Here is a 24,258-nt window from a genome sequence, read left to right on the forward strand (position 1 = left end):
GTATGTCACAGTACATGTTGGGATTCATGGATCCCTCAATGAATAGACGTATGAGTGCTGCCAGCATTGCTGCAGAGGTTGAAGGGGTGGGCGGTCAGCCTGTCAGTGCTCAGACCATACGCCGCACACTGCATCAAACTGGTCTGCATGGCTGTCGTCCCAGAAGGAAGCCTCTTCTAAAGATGATGCACAAGAAAGTCCGCAAACAGTTTGCTGAAGACAAGCAGACTAAGGACATGGATTATGAGACCAAGATAATCTTATTTGGTTCAGATGGTGTCAAGCGTGTGTGGCAGCAACCAGGTGAGGAGTACAAAGACAAGTGTGTCTTGCCTACAGTCAAGCATGGTGGTGGCAGTGTCATGGTCTGGGGCTGCATGAGTGCTGCCGGCACTGGGGAGCTACAGTTCATTGAGGGAACCATGAATGCCAATATGTACTGTGACATACTGAAGCAGAGCATGATCCCCTCCCTTGGGATACTGGGTCGCAGGGCAGTATTCCAGCATGATTCCACAGCACACACACAGGCGACCACACAGGTTTCTGCTTACATAACTGCTGCTAAGGGTCTGCTGCTAATGTCTTGGTACCAGATACCAGAGCACACCTTCACAGGTCTTGTGGAGTCCATGCCTCAATGGGTCAGAGCTGTTTTGAGAATGGCTTACAATAGATGGTTATATCATGGTTACTATGATATATTACTATTAATACCAACCATCAACATGTACATATACCAGAGTAAGGCCATGATCACGTTATGGTCAACACTATAACAACCATAGTTACCATAGTTACAATAGGGTACCATAGTAACACTATAGCAGCATCATAGCTAAATACATTCCCCTCCAAAAGTATTGGAACAGCAAGGCCAAGTCTTTTGTTTTTGCTACACACTGAAGACATTAGGCTTTAAGATCTAAAGATGAATATGAGATGATGGATCTGAATTTCAGCTTGCAGTTAATGATAATTAAGGACACATTTACAGTATTTAACATTTATGGACGGAGCCTCCAGTTTCAGCACTTTGGAACAGTCAGTGATAAAACTGTTCCTTCAAGTTTTGCAACATGAAAAAGTGTTCAGGATGGAGGACTTGATAGTTTCTAATTAACATGACAAGCTGCATTTTGTTGTTGTTGTTGTATTAACTTCAAGAGAAAATAAAAATGAGCAGCTGGTGGGGGATCGACTGTTTATAGGTCTTACAACACAAGTGATAAGAAACTACTTTGTTTTGCAGACTTTCTACAACACAGCTATAAACAGATAAACAGGTATGATGTGTTGTTCTTTAATAAATAAAAATGGCTGTAGTATAAGAGGAATAAAGCACTTCAGGACATGCTGTTAAAAGAAATAATTCACTTTACTGATAACAGTTACTTCTCTACATGTCAGGCAGCATAAAAAACACTAAAACAGTATGCATGAAATGAATAAATAAATAAGATAAGATATTTAAAAATAAACAAAAAATCTTCCTAACATTTATAACATTCAGGTCTAAAAAAATGTGAAACACAATTATTAATACAACAAATAATCTGGAGAGCTATAGGTTTATATTAATTTACAGTAATGCTCTCAAGTGACTTGGACGTAATTTACATCTTATATTTTCCTAAAATACACATAAAAACTATAAACTGTCATTCAATCAAATGTCTATTTTACAAATGATTTTTTTGTATCGACTGCATTCAGTCTCTATCTCTTTGATTCATTTTGTTTGGAAGATTATTTTTCCACCTTGGGAGAGTTTTTATTTAATTTTTGATTTTTATAGCAACGATCAAAATGGAAACACACAGCATTGCTTCTGGCCTTCTGTCTCTCTTCTAACTCTCTGTCTCTCATCTAACCACAGCAGCTAGAGTCAATGATCACATCTGCAGGGCTGGCTTCTCTTTTATTGCTGCCTGGATGAGCGAGCCCGTACCCTCTGCTTCCAGTGCACTGCAAATTATCTTTGTACATAGCGGCCTGACCTAGACCGGGTTCGTAACACCCACTCAAGCTGTCTTAACAGGTGACTGATAGCTGCAGCAACCTCCGGGCATCAACTTCAGCCTGAATAAATAAAATATATAGAAAACAACATTAATGTTTCACATTACACAAAACATACGGTAGGGTGCGTCTCAATCAGCTCCCTCGATCCCCAGGTGGTGAATCGGTATATGGTGTACATGAGCTCGGGCACTGGTAAAGACCCTGACTCACTACACATTAGGACACTGATGACTCAATTTCCGGTAACATGATTACGTATTCGCGTTGTAAAACATCACCACTGGCACTTAACCTCAACATGCAGGACGGACATCTTTCTAACATTATATGTCATATTCATTTGTCTGTCATGGTACTTCAAGTAGGTTCGTAGACTAGTTAGTAGATTTTTAAAAGATCATTAAAGTCGTTAGATTCAAATAAACAATATATAGAACGTCAAATAAAGTTAAAAATCGCTAACGTAAGTAATCATTTGAGAGCAACAACAACAGCGTTCGTCCGCCACACTTTTCGATCTGAGAGGCTTCTGAAAACATGGCGCCATTTTCAGTAAGGGAAAATAGTGAACATCTATGCTCCTTGGTTTTCGTGGTGCATTGTGGGATTTTTTAGGGAGCGAACGTCCCAGTGCACACTGGTAGGATTTCGCAATTGAGACAGCCCTTCAAATGGTCCACTCCCTGATCAGGGAGCTGATTGAGACGCACCCATAAACTCAAATCCATTACCTCACAAACAAGTCTTGCAAGCTTCTGATTGCAAATTCATGACAAAAAAAAAAGTTTTGTTTTGTTCAGTCATGTGCTGATTATTTTAAAACAGGTGCAAGAACAGAAATAAGGAATGAATATAATGAATAATACGGATTAACAGTGGTGGCTACACACTGATTTGCATTTTATGGTTACACTATGGTGTCAGTGTTTTTCCGTACCTACGGAACTTAAACCACATACAGTGCCCTCCACTAATTTTGGCACCATTGGTAAATATAAGCAAAGAAGGCTGAACAAAAGATCAAAAGGCTAAACAATAAAGACAAATTTTCGCAGCATCCTTTACTCATATTTACCAAGGGTGCCAATATTATTGGAGGGAACTGTATGTTCTTGAACCGTGTAAACAGTTCTTGGTCCTGGATTCCGATTATTGGACCTTATGGTACTACGGCAGCACTGACTACACTGTAAGCACAGATACACACTCGGGGCTGTTCTTGATGGGAACTCATCTAATCTGACCTGCATGTCCAACGCCAGATCTAATATAGCGTCCAGTTCCTCTTTCTCTTTGTCCAGGTCACTCGTACTGGACTCTGGAACATCACCTGCTTTCCAGTATGGATCCTGATCAATCGGATCAGTGTATCCGACTGAGTAGTCCTGAGGAATGAGTGGGAAAATTCATATTAATATTATTTACACATCAAGGTTTTACTTTTAACTGTTTAACATGCCTACACTGGCTAAAATAATGACACTAGCCATTTTTAGTGATCAGAACAGTACATAAACTTAAAAAGGTTTCTCAGTTCTTACAGGGTAATAGTCACCAGGAGAGTAGGAAGCAGCTGGTTGTTGAAAGCTTGGCACGTTTGAATCCAAGAAGTCTGGGCTACAGCGCTGATACACTGGGGATGGGAAACATTGAAGGTTAATAAACGATTCATTTCTTGTTAAGACATAAACAACACATCACTAAGATAGATTATTCAGGAACGATATTACAGTTCCTGCAGCCCCTCTGCACACAGTTTTTCTTCATTCTTTGCCTACTGTATTAAATAACATGTTGAAATGTCAATATTTAAAGGTGAAAAAGTCCATTTGTTTTATTCCTGAGTTCTACAAATAACCTGGAAGATATGTAAAATGATAAACCATGAATAAACCATACTAAAACAACAACAATGCATTAAGCTGTGCCTGCATCTGCTGCATAAAGCAACAGAATATGTTTTTTTTTTTTTTTAAAAGCCCACCACATTGCCAAGCACCACGGGGTAATAATCCCTCAATTAATGTTAAAAATGAGTTTACGCAAGGCATTGTGGAACTTCCTGCTTATAGGTACAGACAGATAGACAGACAAGATAGATAGATAGACAGATAGATAGATAGATAGACAGACAGACAGACAGATAGATAGATAGATAGATAGATAGATAGACAGACAGACAGACAGACAGATAGATAGATAGACAGACAGACAAATAGATAGATGGATAGATAGATAGATAGATACATAGATAGATAGATAGATAGACAGATAGATAGAAACGCCAACACTGAAATTGTGAAACAATGGACTGAGCTCCATCCTAAATTGCATACAATTAAACTACACGTCAGAATAATGCACTACTGTATTTACTAAAGTAGCGTGCAAATCGAATGCTTAAACTAATTAAGGCTGAGCTCACAACTATTATAAAGGGGACAAAATGTATTAAATCATCATTACCTGGTGTGTAAAACCCGTACTGTGAGTGATGAGGTAAGTTGCTCCTCTGCTCCTGCTGAGGGACATTACAGGGATGGTAGTAAGGGGTTCCCTGATGTTCAAGCAAGGTTGAACCTGAACAGATAGAGACAAGTCAGATATTAATAAACTAAAACTACAGATGATGACCGAGGCCACAAAGTTATCTAGCTGGCACTGTACTAGCAAAATGACGTACCCTTTCTCAATATATTTGTCTATTTTCTCTTTTTTCTACACATTCCTATATATGCATAATCTTTTTTTTTTTTTTTAAGGCTAATGGATTTCTCTATCCAGTCTTTCAAAGGACATGGGCTAAAATGTTTCCAGATTTAAAGAATTCACACAGTGGCGGAGAAACCTGTGGACTAGGGTTGAGGTGGGTTTCTCCAGGTTATAAGTGGAGTGTTTAGGGTAAATTGGCACTATGTGTGAACGAGTGTGTGAACGTGTGTGTGTGCACGGTGCTTTGCGATGGACTGGCGTCCCATTCAGGGTGCCTGAAATGAATGAATGAATATATTCTGTCTATTCTTTTCATCTGCTTGTTGAAACACTACCAACCTGTTTTCATTAAGCCAGAGGTTTCCTGTGGCAAATTCCGCATCACGTGATGAAAAGGTTTTGGCCTCCTGCTGGTCACCTTTAACCCGGCGAGCTTGGCCTTGTTGAGTGGCGTAAGTCGCTTCATATTGAGCAGAAGCTCAGGCTTATCCCGTTTAAAATATGGGTTTTGAAAATGGTGCAGTTGGGCCTTAATCGAAGAGTTGTTCGACTGCTTGTCCAAGACGTTGTCTATGCGTTGTTTTTTGAAGCCGTACAGGTTCAGCTGGCGAACGAAACTTATGAAGTCAGTTGTCCTGAAGTACTCTGACAGGTGGGTGGGTTGGGACAAAAGCACTTCAGCTTCGAAGGTTTGTTGATGAACAAGTATCCCTTCCCCGCTGTCGTCCCACCAGACTGAGCGAATCTCAGGATCATTCACCAAACGCCACAACTTTCCAGGGAAGTAGGTGGGGTTGATGAAGGTGACCAAAGATGCATCAACGATCTCCATATTAGCTAAAAAGATTTGTAGCCAGATGGGAGGAAAAAAAAGGAGACTGAATGTAACAATTACTCTCTAGCACTAACTAGATAGTAGGTGGCTAGCTAACACATAACACATTCATCTTCAGTAACAGCTGAAAATCACTAACAATAACAAGCTATAGCATCAATGTTTTCAAATTGACCGTTAGAGTTGTCAAGCAACCTGGCTGTAGCCTAAATAATCAAACAAAAACAGACCCAAAGTAATTTCTAAGAGCTACATGATCACGTGTGAAATATTTCTTATATATGAGCACATACACTTGCTATATGGTTCCTTTTGATAGTTCTCTGATCCCTTATCGCTTCTCAGAGCCATTACGACTGGTCAGGAACCGTTACGTGAAATTCATGAATATTCAGTGAGCTCGTGTGATTTTATCCAATCAGAGTAACCCGTGCCTGTGACGTCGTTCAATCCCAAAGTAAAGTCTTGGTGCGTATTAACGTGTATCGGAAAATAGTGACGACACTATTCGGCATATTTTGTAGGAGAAACGGTGAACGTTTAGGTCAGCAGTGGCAAACATACCGCCCGCGGGGTCTCTGTTATTCCTCTAGCAGGAAAAAAAAACTATAGGCCATAAATTATGACAAAATGTGCTAATATATAACTCTTCATTAGCAAACCAAAAATGTGAAGCTGTGGCCTTGTGTCTCTCCAATGAACTTAGGGCTTTCACAGCAACGGCAATGAATACTCATGAAATAACAGCCGCAATGTTTTTGTTTTTGTTGTTGTTTCGTAAATAATTTGAACAAATTGTGTTTTTATTGTATTACGTATTATTTTAGTGTGTACTGGTCCCCCACTTTAATATAAAAGTCAGTTCCAGGTTCCAGGTTGTAACACTACAATATGGGAAACCCATAATCTGGATAAGTAAAAGATAAATATGTGAAGTGATAGGTGAGGAGCTGAGAGAGAGAGAGAGAGTTGCCCCTCCCCCACAGGGAAAACAACTGAACATCTTTTCCTGCTGGAGTTCATTCTCTCTCTCACAGCTCCATCTGAATGGAGGAGCAGCAGTTCACAGCTGGACACCAACTCAAGGCAAGTAATATTTTTTCTCCTTATCTTTACACATAGTTATAAATGTTATGTAGTTTAATTCAATTAAATCGTTAAACAGCGTTTCAGCTATACACTTTAAAGAGGAGACAGCTAACTAGCGCTTAGCCCTGAGATTAAATCTACCGAAAATGATTTAAGCTGTGATGTAGAGAGTAGATACTTCTTTTGAGTAAAATCTAACATGTTAAAGTTCAAGGCTCAAGGTTTACTTCTTCCTGTGGACCTTTTTGTTTTTATTTTTACACCCATTTCCCTACAAAAATGTTAGCTTTCTAGCTAACATGCTACTGGACAGATTAATTTAGTTTAGCACAGCATGAATTTTAGCTAACATGAGCTTAAAGTGGAAACTTCGTCTTTAAATCACAGCATTTTGTCTGAAGTTGTAAATAGCTGATTTTTTTTTGTATGCTTTTTAAAGTCCTCAGTGAATATATTAACACTAGCTTGCTGCTAGCTGAAGTTCAGTCGGTTAGTTATACAAGATGGCGGACAGTTAAACAAAATGGCGCTGTCTGTCTTACGTCAGGGGCTACGAGTGCCCGCGCTACTGCTGCGGTTCAGTGCCGCTCTCTGAGAGAAGTGTTTTATGTGACTTGTTAAGAAGTTGTTTGTCATCAGAATGAGTGTTTTAACCGTTTAAGAGAGAAGGTTTTCTTACCAAAGACGTTAAATCAGCGCTTCACTTTTTTTTTTTTTATTGCTGTGTGCCTCAGTGTGTTAATTCTGAGGGGTATAATTCAGAAAAACTGTTTTTCATGTGTTTCCAGTACTACACACCTACTAAAGATATGAGTATCATAAAAAATACCGCTTCTTATCGGTGCACAAAAGTGTGTCATGCTCTGTGTTTCATATCTATAGTAGTGGTTCAGCACAAGCACTTCAGAGCGCTCTCATTAATCTATCCTGCTTTATTCTATCCTGTATTAACCATCTTTCTGTAATAAACCTTTTTTTACCTTCAGAGGAACTTCAGAGGTCTGCGAGTGTTTCCTTGATGATTTCCGCAACAATTTGGTCTCCTGGTTGGGCTGTGTGTGTCTTCTCAAGTTTTCTGGACAATAATGGTCTCTCCACTGAACGGTACGCATCATCAAGAATTTAGAATTTAGAATTTTATGTCATAGCTCATTGCTGTCATCATGTATTGCTGTCTGTATGGAAGGGAGACAATCAGTGCGTTTACATGGACAACAATATTCCACTATTAACCCGATTAAGACGATACTCTGATTAAGAAACTAGCATGTAAACAGCAATTTTTAATGGCCTTAATCCAATTAAGGTCATACTAGAAGTAAACACAACTCGAATTAAGACGTGTGGCGTACTCCTGTTTTAGTCGCATTATGGACGTGTATTACAGACATGTACACACCTTAATCACACTATTAACGTCGTGCGAGAGTTTTCACCGCATTTTGCGACAGGACACGTACACACGGCAGTGCTCAACCGTTTTACGGCAAACAAGAGAACACGGCTGCGTCCAAAACCCCGTACTTGCCTACTATAGGCCTGTAGTAAGCGAAATACATGTATCTCGGCTACTATATAGATGTAAGTATGTGGTTTGGGACGCAGCCCACGGCTTCAGGCAGTCGTCTATTCGCACGTACAGCATGACAAATAATTAACCGCACTTGAAGCGTTCGTAAAGAATTTAAATAAAAACAGCCGAAACTGTATACGGTACCTTAACGAAGACCAACTGTATGTCGATACGTGAAATTCTGGAGGGACGTCTGATGGCGTGGCGACGTAATGACGTGTGCTGTTAATCGATCTATGTTCTCTAACATGTAAAACGGGTACATGAAAGGAGTATTCTTAATCACAGTATTGTCTTACTCAGAGTAAGGTCAATAATTAGATTACAGCTGTCCATGTAAATGTAGTCAATGATATAAGAAATGCGTGTATTACATCGAGAGAGAAGTATTACATGTAGCATGTTAAATTGATTAAAACTTTGAAAGTTACAGGGACCATGCATCAAAAGGGGGAATGATCGCTGCATTAAAGCATTGGTTTCTCTTAATTACTCTAAAAAACTGTTTGCGCAACTCATAACATGGGTTGAGGTTTGAAGGTAGAGAAGGCTACGTCCCTACGTCCGAACAGGACTCGGACGCGGTAGTGATAATGATAATCTCCGGTGATCATGGCACACCTTTTGTGAGCCATGCCCTTAAGTAGGTGGGTGAATATTTGGGTATTGACTTAAAGCAGCACTGTGCATATCACCCAGCTAGTGCTGGGGTGGTAGAGAGAGGAAATGGGACACTAAAAAACAGATTGAGCGAATGCTGTTCTGAAACAGGCTCAGGATGGCCTTAACCCCTTTGGGATACTGAAACTGTACTCTTAGGAGGACTGAACTTCATTAGTGCGTACTATATAACCACGTGACCAGGACAGAGGTTAGATGACGTGACTTTGCTACCGCACCTCCCTGACCACAGACTACTGTTGCAGGCTAGACACAAATCATTAGATGTCGACCTGCAAAACCACTCAGACATACAAACCTATTCCTAATCGTACACCATTCTCCTGGTATAGGTGGTATCTGTTAATAAGCCCTGTCAAAGAAATAAACTCACAAATCACTGGGACCGTTCCCGACAACACTGGGGTCCGGGGGTAGACCCTTAAACTTCAAAGATAAACCAAAGCGTGATATTGAAGTTTATTGTGTGGAAGACTTAATGATCAATCACGCCAATCACATCATTGCAGCAGAAAGAGTGCATGACGCACACACTTTTACACAAATTTGGTATTTAGCTGATCGTGGTGACGGGACTAAGTGCCTAAGGCGACGTGATTTCTGTAGGTCCCACATAAGCCCGCAGAGTTCTTTAGTAGACTATTGTTGCAGATTGGACGACAGTTAGCAGTTAAAAGCCCGTATGCCAAGATATTGGCCGCCTCTGTAAAGCGTTCTGTATCACCTTTGGTCATAAGAATCATTGCCAACAGTGCTCCCATACAACGTTCACGTCCCCTCACCACGCAGACACATGATGGTTATTCTATCATTGAACACATGCGGTCTGCGATACGCAACGCTCCACAGACTAGTGAGACGGGGTTTGATTGGCTGAACTCAGTAATCGGGGGATGAGGCTCGTGGATATTAACCGTCTGTTTACCAATAGGTGCAATAATTCTTCTTGTCTTGCTCATTTTGCCTTGTATTGTTTCTCTCGTTCGGAGCAGTCTCTCACGCTCGTTGAAATCACTAATGACCAAACGCTGATGTTGACACAGACTGAGTACGATCCCTATGATGACCAACCTGACTCGTATCCTAAACCTGACCGGGTATCAGATTCTCCCAGTAACACACTGACTATGACGATAACGATGATCTTGCTTGTGTACACTGTTTATTACATTTTTGAATTACTTTTTTTTTTCTTTTCTTCATAGAATCACTTCAGGCACTGATATAACTGTCTTTTTTGTCATATCCAATATAGAAAAAATGATTAAACTTGCATTTTTTTTGTTATTTTACCTAAAGTAAAGTGTAACTTTATGCACTTGGCTTCATTGTACAGCAGTGCTGTAGTACTTTGGAATGGAACATTATGACCTTTGACCTGCACTGTGAAAATTCAGTTGAGTTTTTTTGCAGTGTTGTTTAACATGTTTCTTTGTTTGTTTGATGTTCTGTAATGACTGAAGATCAGCGCAGAATTCACCAGACTTGTGTCGATGGACCTGAGCAAGTCCTTTTATGAGGGTCTTGACAAACACGCCTCAAAGCTGCTGTATTTGTACATTTGTACCGCTTGAGGCGCCATGCAGACATTGCAGAAAGGAGTGCCATACTGGAGAGCCTGGATAAAAATGTGAGTAGGTTTATTTCAAGTGTACTTGTTTTGTAAATACTGTGGTCATTTCCTTTCTTGCTATTTCTCTTGTCCTGCATAATTTGAATATAAAACATTTGTACTTTTGAGGCATCAAATCACAGGAAGAGGGTTGCAGTACTGCTGGGGCTGCCACTGTCCATGTGGGAGAATCCATCTCAGTTCTTAAAGATCTGTGAGGTAAGTGTCTGTGAGGAAAGTAAGAAGGGATGGAAGATATTCGGATAATGGAAGTCCATGTATCGATCTTTCCAACTATTTTGATGGAGTTTACCTTGTTTTATTTTCATGAGAGATGATAAATTTCAGGAAGTTGTACTGTATTTTTTTTTTTACCACCTTCTAATATTAATTCATCTTGTGTGATAACTAGTAAAGTTAAGATCGGTTCACTCATGCTGTTCTGAAGTCGTTGAGCTTGTGAGGATGTATGTGTGAAAGCACATTTTAAAGTTTGTCTTTGTTTTTAATACAGCACACAGATTCTGAAGAAGAGTTAATCAAGGGCGTGACCGCTGGAATCAGTACAGTTGTGGATGATGTGATGGACTCTATTCTGTGTGACTGCAGTGATGTAGCCCTTGTAATCGAAGAAGTTGTCGTTCTACGCAATCTTGGTGATGTACCAAATGCATTTGTCAACTTGATGGGATTGCTTTATGCACTTAACATAAAGTACCCCAAAAACTTCACATACACCTTTGAGGTCCTTCAGAGGCTGTTCATGAACATTGGAACTGATGCCTGCAGTGCATGAGTACATTCACTTAAAAATAATCTGCTCAAGTAGAGATGGTGTTATGGATTTCGTGTAAGAGAGATTTCGTGTGTTGTGTGTATGTTACAGTTTCTATGCCTCAACAGCATGACTTCAATTTTGTTTTATATTTTCACCTTTAAACACTGGGCAATTGAGATGTAATTTTGTTAGGCAAAAACAGATTTCTGCTTGCTTTTTCTGTTTATTTTGAGAAATTCATGTAATTTCATTTATTTTTTACAATTATAATAGATTTGTTTACTCAAATTAATCTTACCAAAATATTACATTTTTAACCTCACACAGGTTTGGTGAAAAACACTTTCAGTTTAGTCGCTGGTATCCTCTTGCTCGTCTTTTGGCTGTGGGTTCGGCGCTCTCGTCCTGTTCTCTGTCTTGTTCCTCCTGAGACTCGTCCTGTTGCTGCTGTAAAACTACACTGCAGTAAAACTATTATTTCATAGCACGTCAATAACTACGGTTCTACTAATTCTAATTAAAATAACTAGATAGCTTATTAGCTGATGTGATTGACCTGTCGGTTCTGTCCAATTCTCTATATAAATTTCAGCTGCAGTGTAGAGAGTACGGTGACCAAAGTCCAACTCTCACTCAAATTAAAAAAAGTGAACCAGACGGCCTTGTAAAAACCCCAGTTTGGACGTCTTACCTTGCGTTTTCGTAATTTCGTAGCGAAGCTGAGTAGCTTGTGAAAAGCTCTGGCCCTTTTCTTTTCACTCTGGCACTGTACTAGCAAAATGACGTACCCTTTCTCATTATATTTGTCTATTTTCTCTTTTTTCTACACATTCCTATATATGCATAATCTTTTTTTTTAAGGCTAATGGATTTCTCTATCCAGTCTTTCAAAGGACATGGGCTAAAATGTTTCCAGATTTAAAGAATTCACACAGTGGCGGAGAAACCTGTGGACTAGGGTTGAGGTGGGTTTCTTCCAGGTTCCAGGTTATAAGTGGAGTGTTTATGGTAAATTGGCACTATGTGTGAACGAGTGTGTGAATGTGTGTGTGTGCGCACGGTGCTTTGCGATGGACTGGCGTCCCATTCAGGGTGTCCAGTTTTCTCAGGATAGGCCCTGGATCGGTCATGATCCTGACTAGGTTAAAGTTGTTACTGAAGTGAATGAATGAGTATATTCTGTCTATTCTTTTTATCTGCTTGTTGAAACACTACCAACCTGTTTTCATTAAGCCAGAGGTTTCCTGTGGCGAATTCCGCATCACGTGATGGAAAGGTTTTGGCCTCCTGCTGGTCACCTTTAACCCGGCGAGCTTGGCCTTGTTGAGTGGCGTGAGTCGCTTCATATTGAGCAGAAGCTCAGGCTTATCCCGTTTGAAATACGGGTTTTGAAAGTGGTGCAGTTGGGCTTTAATGGATGTGATGTTGGTTTGCTTGTCTGAGACGTCACGGTCTGTGCGTTCTTTTCTGAAGCCCTACAGGTTCAGCTAGCAAACAAAACTGATTAAGTCAGTCGTTCTGAAGTACTCTGACAAATGCGTGGGTTGGGACAAAAGCACTTCAGCTTCAAAGGTTTGTTGATGGGCAAATATTCCTTCCCCGCTGTCGTCCCACCAGACTGAGTGAATCTGGGGATCGTTCACCAAACGCCACAACTTTCCAGGGAAGTAGGTGGGGTTGATGAAGGTGACAGAAGATGCGTCAACGCTGGGTGGCGTAGCTCCCGGTAGCAAATCAATAGCGCAGTCATAGGGCCGATGAGGGGGTAAGCCACTCGCCTTTTTCTTACTAAATGCCTCGCTGTAGGTACCGGTACTCCATGGGAATGTGGATGGTTGTGGTACAGTTCGGACTTTCTACGGACGTGGTAGCTAACATGAGTACAGGTGCCCGAATACAATTCTTAATGCAATGAAGGGACCAGTGCGTGATTTCCTTCTGAGTCCAGGAAATGACTGGATTATGGTGCTCTAGCCAGGGAAGGCCCAGGACCACTGGGTGTCGGGTGGAAATCGTGACATAAAAAACGATACTCTCCTGATGGAGTGCACTGGTTTGGAGGGTGGTTGGTGCGGTGCAGTCGGTGATGAGCCCCCTCCCGATGGGAGTACCATCGATGGCTTGGATCCGGCGTGGAGTATGTAGCGGTCGAACGGGGATATTGTATTGCTTGGCGGTGGACTGGTCAATGAAATTCCCCGCTGCTCCTGAGTCGATTAGCGCCTCTAGAGAGTACAAGACCGGTTTGAGTATTCTAATACAACAAGCATGAAAAATGTGGATCGAGATGAGCTCCGGGTTTCTGAACCCACACTCACCTCTGGCTGATACTGCTTGGCCGCAGTGTTTTCTCTTGTGGCTCCGCGTTGTTTGAGAGGGCATTGTGGAATGAAATGCCCCTCCGCGCCGCAGTAGAAACATCGAAATTCTCGATGTCTTCTTTCTCTCTCCTCCTTGCTAACCCTCGATCGACCTAGCTGCATAGGTTCAGCCGGAGGAGCTTGTACCGCCAGATTCCCCTCACTGTATGTTGAGCGGCGACTTTGTAGCAGTCGGTCAAGACGGATGGCCAGGCTGATGAGCGAATCGAGGGTTAGTTGATCATTGCGACATGCAAGTTCAGTCACGACGTCAGGATTTAATCCTCTGCGAAACATGGTTTTAGAGCGGGTTGGTTCCATCCACTTCTAGCTGCTACGGTGCGAAATTCCAGCGCATAGTCCGCCACGCAGCGTGTCCCTTGTTGCAGAGTTAACAGTTCCTCCCCAGTCTCCCTGTTGTCGGGAGAATGATCAAATACAATCCGGAATCGCTCGGTCAGTTGATCATATGTAGTGATGGAACCATCTGCCTGCCCCCACTCGGCTGTGGCCCAGAGTAATGCTCTTCCGGTTAACAACTCCATAAAATGGATGATCTTGCGATTTTCCGTCATTTCTGGGTAGGTAGAAAAAAAAACGGAGCACTGAAGGAGGAAACCTCGGCAACGGGTCGGATTTCCGTCATATTTTTCCGGTGCCGGGGTGGGAGGAAGACGCAGAGATACTGTAGTAGCGGCTGGCGCGGCCTGGTTTAGCTTAGCTACCTGTTCGTTCAGGTTGGCTAGTTGTTGAATATGGCCGCTTAGAACCCGGCCGTGGCTTTCAATGGCTTGTTGCACACGCGGATCACCCGCTGCTTCCATTGTAAGTGGCGAAGTAATCTGTCACGTACCGTGGGTGGAGACGGAGGCAGTCGCGGGTGACAGGAATCAAGGCAGAATAATCCAACGGGGACAGACAAAGTTCGTGGTCGATAAACAGGCGAGGATCAGGCGATCGGTCAAACAAACAAAAGGAGGCAAGGCAGAGCTCGAAGTCAGTGGCGGAAAAACTGGTCAAAAGGTAGCTTAGTCAATGTACGAGAAACGGCTTAGAGAATGACAGAGAAACGAGTCAACTGAACATTACTTTGCAAAGTCTCCTCTCTTCCAAAGTCTCTCTTATACTGTGGTGTGATTGTGTTTGTAATGGCTTGCAGGTGTGTGCTTAGAACTCTGGGGAGGGTGAGCACATGCATGAGCGGGAGGTGTCGTTTGCAGCGGCCATGTTGGGAGTGAGTGTTGCCTCCTGGGAAATTGAGTCTTGGCAGGGCTGAGATATGAGACCGACAGTGTTATGACCCCGGTCTAGGGTCGAGGTGCAATATAAAAAAAAGTATAAACAAAAACAAATCAGACTCAGAAATAATGAGGTTGACATCTTCGAATCTTACAAATTTAATGATTACAAGAAAAATAATCCAAAACAAACAGAATCACTCCGAAAGCACCACACTTCAGGGCTGGGCAAGGCCAAAATAATAAACAAAACAGTCGCTATCTTCCCCGTATCAATTTAACTAACTAAACAAAAAAAAAAAGTATGTCAAGAGAAAATACAGAGTCTAAACTGACAGTTCTACTAATTCTAATTAAAATAACTAGATAGCTTATTAGCTGATGTGATTGACCTGTCGGTTCTCCATCTCCAATTCTCTATCTCTATTTCAGCCGCAGTGTAGACAGTACGGTGACCAACGTCCAACGCTCGCTCAAATTTTTTTTAAAAACTAACAAAAAAGTGAACCAGATGCCCCTGTAAAAACCCGTTTGGACATCTTACCTTGCGTTTTCGTAATTTCGTAACTAACTCTGAGTAGCTTGTGAAAAGATCAGTCCTGTGTGTGCACCATTCCTGTCTGACTTCCTGTTCGTCTAAATTATTTTATGTAACTATTTTGGATATTTTGAATGTGTGTGTTGATTTAGACACATTAGCATAATGCTAATGTAACCCAGAGGTAAAATAGGCAATAAATAAATAAATAAGTCCTGAGTGAAATAAATATGCAATAAATGTTATGTACAAGTGATTATACATTTTATGTGCTAACTATGTGGAAGTGCGTTATGCTGAAAAGATCGCTTGTGAACTAAAAGGGAGGTTTTTTTTTTGTAAACCTTTTATCATCCAATAGGGCGTATTGTTATTGGGACATTAGCCTGTAAGGTCGAGTGTTACTACATCCCAGCCAATAGAATGGTTAGGCCCGCCTCTCAGCCATTCACGCTAGCGAGGGAGATGGGAAGTGATGTCAGTGGTAACTGAATCATCGTAGCGTTACATGCACACTAACCTGCATACATAGCAGCAAAACTCGGGTATTTGGATGAAAACACAACGTACCCACACAGCATGAGTTGCTAAGTGATGAAGAAAAAAAAGATAGATCTTATCTTTATAAACCTGCCAATTCAAATGAAACCCATTCGAACAGAAAGTCAAACAATATCTTTCTACAATGGTTTCAATTCGAGTATATTAAATGGCCTTTAGCAAAAGTTCTTTATTCATAAACGTAAACGGATAATAAATGTTCTGTTTTTGTATACTTTTAGTTAAAATTTATTTCTTTTTTTTATTTTTAATGACAAGTATGCCTTAAAAGTACTGAAGGTGCTGCTCTGGTGATGCTCTGACCGGGTTAGAGTTTCTGTTTATTTAATTTTATTACTGTTATCTCCTTGGCTTTACTTGTTACACTGTTATATTATTTGTTACAAGTCTTTAAAAGGTAAGGACATTATATTTATTATTGTGTGCAGACTGTTTATCAGTCTTGGTAATTTTGTTGGTTAGTCCAGCTTACGCTCTGAGTTGTTTTCACATTGTGGACAACGTTCGGTTTCTGTAGGATACACTGCTGTCTCATTTGTTTATGGAGACTCTGGGTGTGTGGGTGTTTGGAGGATTGTGAGAGTGAGCAGAACATGCCAATGCTTTGAAGGATGTAATGTTATTTAATTGCGAATCTGTTTTTAGAGGATTTAAACCTAACATGGTGAACAAATTTATATTATAGAATTCAGGCAATTTTACTGGGGTTATCTCGTACAGTGTAGCAAGTAATAATTTGGACAGACCTTTGTAATATCACAGTCTAAAACTGGATTTAAAGAGAAGCAAATTAGTAAATGAATCACAGGTAAATGTATCACTTGAATATGAATCTCATGAAAATGAATCACATGTAAATGAATCACATGAAAATGTATCACTTGAATATGAATCTCATGAAAATGAATCATATGTAAATGAATCACATGTAAATGAACCATAATTAAACACAGAAAAGTACTGAAGGTGTGCAGTGTTTGTTTGTGACCCCCCCCCCCCCCCTTATAGTGTGAAAATGTGCTTTGTCCTGTTTTTCACACCTATTAGTCTGTTTGCTGGTTTCAAACCTTAGGAAAATGGATATTTTTTTATTTCTTTGCTATTCAGTTTGGTTTTAGACTGCACAAACTGTAAATAAAGAGTAAAAAAAATGATTAGTGTGAAGCATTTAACATAGCATATTCAGCATTTGTTTATTTTTTCTTGTTATGATATCCTGAATCATCTTACTAATGAATGTTTCTCCGTCCTTATGCCTGATGTCACATCAGCAGCTCGCAACTGCAACTAAATAAAAATGCTGCTTGCAACACAAAATACACAGCATGTTTGGTTCACTTCCATCTTTTGGGTGGTTTCAGGGTCTAATCTCTTTTTGAGTGCAATCAAGCCATAGTGAAGTTTGTTTCTGAAGTGGAATGAGACCACCTCATACAGTCTTGGATCAGTTGTTTTGGTCTGCAGCCAAGTATGCTTGCTGTGTTCTTACCTGCCCAAGCAAACCCACACAAACCCCGAAGAGAGGTCATATTTCACAGGTTCAGTCAAAAGATTAATTTCCATAATCACTGTGATTGGATCATGGCGGCCATTCGACATACAGCGCACAACTCAAGCGAAGCTTACTTGTGCTCGAATACTAGCTAGCAAATTCAGAATCAACTCGACAGGATAAGTGAAAAGAGACTGCACTTCTTACTGCACAAAATATTCTTCTACTCATAGCACAGCCCATTTCTCCCCCAGGACAGCACTGAAAATGCAGGTTAGTACGACTGCACTAAAATGTTGGGGATTTCATGGCATTAAATAATGGATTAGTCTGTTCCAGTTCAGGTTTGTAACAGCAAAATGATACGAGACTAATTTCTTCAAAACTGAGTGCTAGTATTGATAGGCTAGTATTGACGATGCTTCTCCCTCATTGGTGAGCATGCTTTTAGCTAAAGCTACCTGGATGATTAAAGGAGACCTATTTTAAGCCCTTTTACAACATGTAATATAAGTCTCAGGTGTCCCCAAAATGTGTCTGTGATGTTTCAGCTTAAAATGCCCCATTTTGGGTGGAAGCAAAAACATGCTGTTCTTCTGTTTGTTCAGTTGGTACTGATCCATGCTTGAGAATCAAGTTTTTAGCAAATCCTGCTTTGTATTGACCCTCGTTCACAAATCCGTCTGTGTGAAATGATTTGAGGTATTTTTGGGGGCATATTTCCTTCAAAAATAAAACTACTGACGACTCTTTGATGTTCATTCTTACAGCCAACAATAAAACACTTATAAAGCTTACGAAGCTGAGACATTCTTCTTATCACTGTAGTGCTCCAGCACGGAAAACATGGCGGACTGTGTGCAGTTCACTCAGGGGAGGAGCTATGCTAATAGGGCAGAGTTCCTGGGCGGGGCTTGTTCCAACGTGACATCACGTTAGGGCAGAAATGAAAATGGCTCATTTTTAGACACTGTTTATTATTTATTGGGAATATAAAAAAAGGAGTGGGTGGATTTTTACCATTGTAGGGTGGTTGTGTACGCACTCTGCCGACACAGATTTATGTTCAAACACCATTTAAAAGTGATTTAGTAATTTTGCATAACATGTCCCCTTTAGTCCTACAGATTACTATTAAAATGTCATTTTTAAAAATGCCACCATCACAGTTGAACATTCTGCACAACTTCTTCAATGTATCCTGCATCCGACAGGCCAAGAATAATTCTAAGATTACACAAGTCACCTGATAAATAGGAATAAACATTGTTGATTGGGTTTATGAATATTAATAAGTGATGAGTTAGGAGGGGTGAGCAAAATGAGCTAAGAGTTGAAGAGGTAGAGAAAAGCACTGTGCACCATTCATTCATCTTCAGTAATCAGTTTATCCTGCTGATCACACACACACAATCACAACTAGGGGCAATTTAGCCTAGCCAATCCACTATATGGCACAAAGTATGTGACAATCACACCCATATGTGCTAATTGAACATCCCATTCCAGATTTAGTCCCCACTTTACTGTTATAATAACCTCCATGTTTCTAGGAAGGCTTTGAAGTAGATTTTGGAGCATGGCTGTGAGGATTTGCCCATTCAGACTTATCCCAAGACTCTTCAGGCACTGGAGTTTGGTGACGAGGCCTTGAACGCGGTCGGCCTTTCAGTTCATCCCAGTGGTGTTCAGTGGCAGGGGTGCCGCTAGGGTTTCTGTGCTTTTGGAGCTTCCAACTTGGCGGCAAGAGTTTGGGGAAGACCTATATATATGGCTGTGATAGACAGGTGTCCACATCATTTTAGCCATATAGTGTACATTCAGTAGGGATAAACGTATCGGAAACCCACGTGGACATGAGGAGAGCATGCAGAACTTCACACAGACAGTAACTTGAGCTCAGGATCAAACTGGGGATACTGGAACCACTAGGCAGCAATGCTACCCAGTGCACCACCATGTTGTCCCACCAATGGACAGCAACTTATTAAAATTTCAAAACAGCATTTGAAGTGTAGAAATAATTTGTGTTTCATATATACTCTGCAATAATACAAAAATCTGGCAATACTTTTCACACATTTCATTGTCATACTCCAGCTATTTGCTAGTTTTTGTACTTTTTTTTTTTTAAACCAACATTCCTTATATATCAGCCATCAAACGTTTTATACATTGGGGCTACAGATTCTAGTTATATTATTATATTATATATTATATTATATTATATTATATATATCTAGTGCTATTTGTTATGGAGTGATTGTGTATATTCCTGTTGTTGGCTGAGCATTAATATATACTCAACCATGGACCTTCTAAAAAATGATAAGGAGTTTAAAATCTCCGTGAATGAAACCTTTAATTTTGTGCTTTGGTGTTCCTCACTTGGAGGCATTTGTCCAGCAAAAAAAAAAACTACAATACACATATTTTAATATAAAAACGAGAGCTTTATAAATTTGTTTTATGGTCTCTTTGCATCTTTACATCTACAGCCCTCTCTTCGCATTGACCTAAAATCCAATTTTATTGCTTAAATTGTCTAACACAGTGCAGAATTTCTCATATTCAGAAGTAACCTGTCAGTCATTAGTTACTTGTAATATCGTATTATTGTAATATTTATTGCCTGGAGATTAATTTCAGGTTAAACAGTGGAATCTCGTCAGTAATGCAGTAACCCCTCGTCTTTATACTCAGCCCTCTTAAAGGTCCTCAGTATTTCTGTAAAATTGTTCAAATGTAGAAAAGTTTTACATTTACAGATGTACTGACTACTAAATGTTTAGCTAATCTACATGAATTATTATTCGCCAGATTTATCCTCTTTATAAAACTCCTATGTTTCAAAGCAAAATAAATGAAAAAACAAAAACAAAAGTTAAAGCAAGATGTGAACCAGGAGCCATTCTTTAATACTTTAACCTTCAGAATCAAACGAAAGGTTCTTTTACATTCTAGAAATCATGTGCAAGAGAAAATGCTGAGAAAACATCCCAAATATAAGACTTTCATTAAAGAAAAAAAACAAAACCAGCAGGATCCATCGCTACATCCATCAAGTGAAGCAAACCAGTAGATGAATAATATTAGGAGCCACCATGGAAACGGCATTAACACTTACGGCAATAAAAATGTTTCAGTCTCTCTGAATAAAATACGACACAGTCGTCTTCACACTGGGTGAACAATTACAAGCAAAACGCACAGCTGCATAGTTCAAGACATCTTCATCATCAGCCTGATAAAGAACAAGAGCCGTTAATGTGTAAATAGTTGTCTATTAGAATTCTCTGTGCATTGTGGATAGCAGGTCAGATGTGGATTTATTTAACAGAATAGAATTACAATTAATAGAAGACTGGGTTACCTGATTGGTGGGAGTTTGATGGTTTCTTGATGAAGCACCTGAACAATAATACACGTAAGTAAAGTTTAAATGTAGAAAGGATTCACATTTTGGTGACAAATTTATACAGTAACTCTATAAATAATAATAATAATAATAATAATAATAATAATAATAATAAAAGTAAACAAACCTTTTCTCTGATTTTTACATAAAACTCCAAGCAGAAATATGATTACAATAAGAGATATTATAATGGAGGTCGTTAAGACAATAATCCAAAAGTTGTGTCCTGAAAATGATGAAAATGCACAACTTGTATAAATATTGGATGATTTATTAACAGGAAAAGGTTTTAACTACAGAAAATTCTGTTATAGAAAGTGAAAGGAAGTTTATTTGATCAAAACTCTTACCTTTTCCATGGCTGCAGTTTGAATCCTGGACTGTAACAGAATCTGTGTCGATGGCAACCGTTCCAGGTGTAAGACAGTGTTTCATCTCTTCACCTTTACAAATACATTGGAAAAGCAGCAAATAAATAGAAATGATACTAAATATGAATAATGTGAAATATTCAACATTTAATGCATATGTACACATAATTCTGGTTAAAGAGTTGATCTGGAATTAGCAGGTTATCAGAGTAAAACTGTTTACCTTCAAATTGCAGACGTGTTCCAGATGTGAACTTTAGCATAGGTCCCTCCACTTGTCCACAGAAATAGTCTCCTCCATCATCTTCTCTCGTTCCGATAATGTTGAGATCAAACTTCTGGTCATTTACAGTCATACTGAAGCGGCTATCTTTAAATCCCTCTGCAAATGTGTAGCTATTATACCCGTAATGTCTTACAAAATACTGAGGCACTTTTCCAAAACTCTGTCTGTACCAAGCTAAATTATTTTTGTTTTTGTCCCTGCTCATGCTACACTCCATAGTTACATCTTCTCCACGCTTTACTGTTTTCACATGAAGCTCCTCGATGTCAGAAGTTTTTCCTGTAAAACAGTGTTTAATATTTCATGTTTAATGTCAGTAAATGATTTAAATATGAAATTTTACTATTTTAAATGAAAGCGTTCAAAATGTTACTCACCAGCTGTGCAGAGAGAAAAAAGAGAGTAAAGCGCGACAAAGAGTTTGATCATCGTTCCTGTTTAGACAAAGTGATAGTGTGGTAATGAACTTGTGAGATCAGTAGAAAACCAGGTCCAGACTCACGCCTGATTGGACGTTTTGAAGCTGTGGACTGATTTGATTGGTCCATTCGCTGTAATGAGATGTGAAGCTCACAGTGAATTCTTGTCTATTCTGATGCTGTGATGAGTCACATGACTTTACAGATGTGATCTACTGGAGATCTATCAGTCCTGTGTGCTGGAACCTCTCTGATAGAAGAAGTTTAGTGAAGTGCTTTTAGGTCAGCAGATCTAACAACCCCAAAGAGGAATAATGTGTAATCCCGCTGTGGGGGAGGGGGACGCAGTACAGTTTCAGTACGGTCCTTTCACAAATCATTTGTCTAAGGTAGAACCTGGAGTGAGCGTATATACGGGGTTTTACGATAACTATCAGACACTTGGGGGGAAAGGCTCATCTGTATTATTTAAGATGTAGACACTAGAAAGGTTTTCATGCAAATGAAAGACCTCAACATCACGGCGTGGTCCGGGGGTCACTGTGTGGAGGAGGTGAACTTACTGGACAGCTGAGTGAGGTAGCCAGTGAGGCCAGTACACTTCCAGTTTCAAGTTTGGTGATGTTGGGGAAAGGGTTGTTATTGTCAGTGGAGGAGACAGAAGGCCTTATTGATAAATAAAACCACACTTTGCTAGGACTGGAGCAACGTTACTGTAATGAGCTCACCCTTGTGCTGCGAGTGTTTGTACAGGTTGAACAATGAGAACACTGAAAAATTCACACGTCTCATGTGGGCCTCCGTGGATAAAATCTTCTTACGCCAGAACAGCTCCTCGTTTGCAGGTTTTCCTCCATGATGACATGCTGCTTGAGTGCTGGTATCACATGAAACTAATAAAAAACAATAAAAGGACGAACCTCCAGCAGAGCTGCATACGCATAAGTGAGGTATGGAATTGCAGAAGCGATCCATGGCTCAGAATTAATTCCTCTGTCTGACAGGAAACCTGTGATTATAAGCCCCGCCCACAAACAAGCCTAGAAGCAGTCATGAGAGTGGACTCGAGTGTTCAGGCCAAGTGTGAAAACGCTCTTAACGCATTTGTAGAAGTGTTACTGACTGCAGCAGGGCTTTCTCACATCATGCAGTTGTTTCCATGGAACAGAAATAGCATTGTGGTTTCTGAGTTTCTGAGACTGAGTGTTTAAATGAGCAGCTCACACTGACTTCTTTTGGGTCACTTCAACAGTCCAAATCTCTTCATGTTAGAATCTCAGGCTAAAACACAAAAGAGCTGGAGTTCATTAATAAAAAGGTCTCTTAAAATATCATGTAGAATGTCGAGGGCACTATTTATTCAAACTGTGCTAGAGACTGTGCTTTATCTGTATGAGGCCTGTTATCCACCCTAAAGGACATAACAACAGAGAAAGAACTGGGAATAATTCAAGTCTAATCTCACAGCTTTGGGTAGATTTGAATCATGTAATGATTAACCTGTATAATTCAATTCAATTCAATTTTATTTGTATAGCGCTTTTTACAATAGACATTGTCTCAAAGCAGCTTTACAGAAATATCAACACGGTATACAGATATTAAAGGTGCGAATTTATCCCAACTGAGCAAGCCATTGAGTGGCGACGGTGGCAAGGAAAAACTCCCTAAGATGTTTGAAGAGGAAGAAACCTTGAGAGGAACCCGACTCAGAAGGGAACCCGTCCTCATCTGGGTAACAACAGATAGTGTGAAAAAGTTCATTATGGATTCATATGAAGTCTGTATGGCGTTAGGAGCAGCCGTAGTCCCAGCAGTCTGGAATTAGAGAAGATTTGAGCTCCATCCAGAGGCAGAAAGGATCTGGATCTCTAGTATCTCCATAAATTCGTGTGGGGCTCGGCAGAAGGAGAGAGGGAGAGAAAAGATAATTATGACTGCGAAGTAGTAGAACAGAATCTAGTCAGGGTAGGCTTGAGTAAACAAATACGTTTTAAGCCTAGACTTAAACACTGAGACTGTGTCTGAGTCCCGAACACTAATAGGAAGACTGTTCCATAACTGTGGGGCTCTATAAGAGAAAGCTCTTCCCCCTGCTGTAGCCTTCACTATTTGAGGTACCGTCAAATAGCCTGCATCTTTTGATCTAAGTAGGCGTGGCGGATCATAGAAAACCAAAAGGTCGCTTAGATATTGTGGCACGAGACCGTTTAGTGCTTTATAGGTTAAAAGTATTTTATAGTTAATGCGGGATTTTACTGGGAGCCAAT

The 24,258-nt window shown here is 40.1% G+C and overlaps 1 protein-coding gene and 1 long non-coding RNA gene across 7 annotated transcripts; one reads left to right on the forward strand and one right to left on the reverse strand.

Moving 5' to 3' along the window:
- Positions 1 to 1,359: 1,359 nt before the first annotated feature.
- On the reverse strand, positions 1,360 to 7,771 carry LOC128601366 (heat shock factor protein 5-like). Its single transcript, XM_053614519.1, has 6 exons — positions 7,642 to 7,771; positions 5,077 to 5,574; positions 4,492 to 4,605; positions 3,567 to 3,658; positions 3,270 to 3,410; positions 1,360 to 2,082 (listed from the first exon to the last, which is right to left on the reverse strand). Exons 2-6 carry the CDS (start codon positions 5,567 to 5,569, stop codon positions 2,035 to 2,037), a joined length of 888 nt encoding a protein of 295 aa, XP_053470494.1. The 5' UTR covers positions 5,570 to 5,574; positions 7,642 to 7,771; the 3' UTR covers positions 1,360 to 2,034.
- On the forward strand, positions 7,646 to 16,935 carry LOC128601367 (uncharacterized). Of its 6 annotated transcripts, none has more exons than XR_008384696.1 (4): positions 7,646 to 7,765; positions 10,379 to 10,545; positions 10,657 to 10,746; positions 11,042 to 16,935. It is a non-coding gene; the product is annotated as an uncharacterized LOC128601367 (long non-coding RNA). The 6 variants fall into 6 exon arrangements; XR_008384700.1 differs by lacking the exon at positions 7,646 to 7,765 and having other exon boundaries at positions 9,314 to 10,545; positions 11,042 to 14,983; positions 15,803 to 16,935; XR_008384698.1 differs by lacking the exon at positions 7,646 to 7,765 and having other exon boundaries at positions 9,314 to 10,545; positions 11,042 to 14,688; positions 14,825 to 16,935.
- The last annotated feature ends 7,323 nt before the right edge of the window (positions 16,936 to 24,258 follow it).

The sequence above is a fragment of the Ictalurus furcatus genome, chromosome 25, assembly GCF_023375685.1.
Source record: "Ictalurus furcatus strain D&B chromosome 25, Billie_1.0, whole genome shotgun sequence".
Taxonomy (NCBI): Eukaryota; Metazoa; Chordata; class Actinopteri; order Siluriformes; family Ictaluridae; genus Ictalurus; species Ictalurus furcatus.

Coding starts and splice junctions, on each gene's coding strand:
- LOC128601366 (XM_053614519.1), bottom strand. CDS start 5,569: ATGGAGATCGTTGATGCATCTTTGGTCACCTTCATCAACCCCACCTAC. Junction 3,659..4,491: donor GTACGGGTTTTACACACCAG/GTAATGATGATT, acceptor TCCCATCCCCAG/TGTATCAGCGCTGTAGCCCA. Junction 2,083..3,269: donor ATCTGGCGTTGGACATGCAG/GTCAGATTAGAT, acceptor TTATTTATTCAG/GCTGAAGTTGATGCCCGGAG.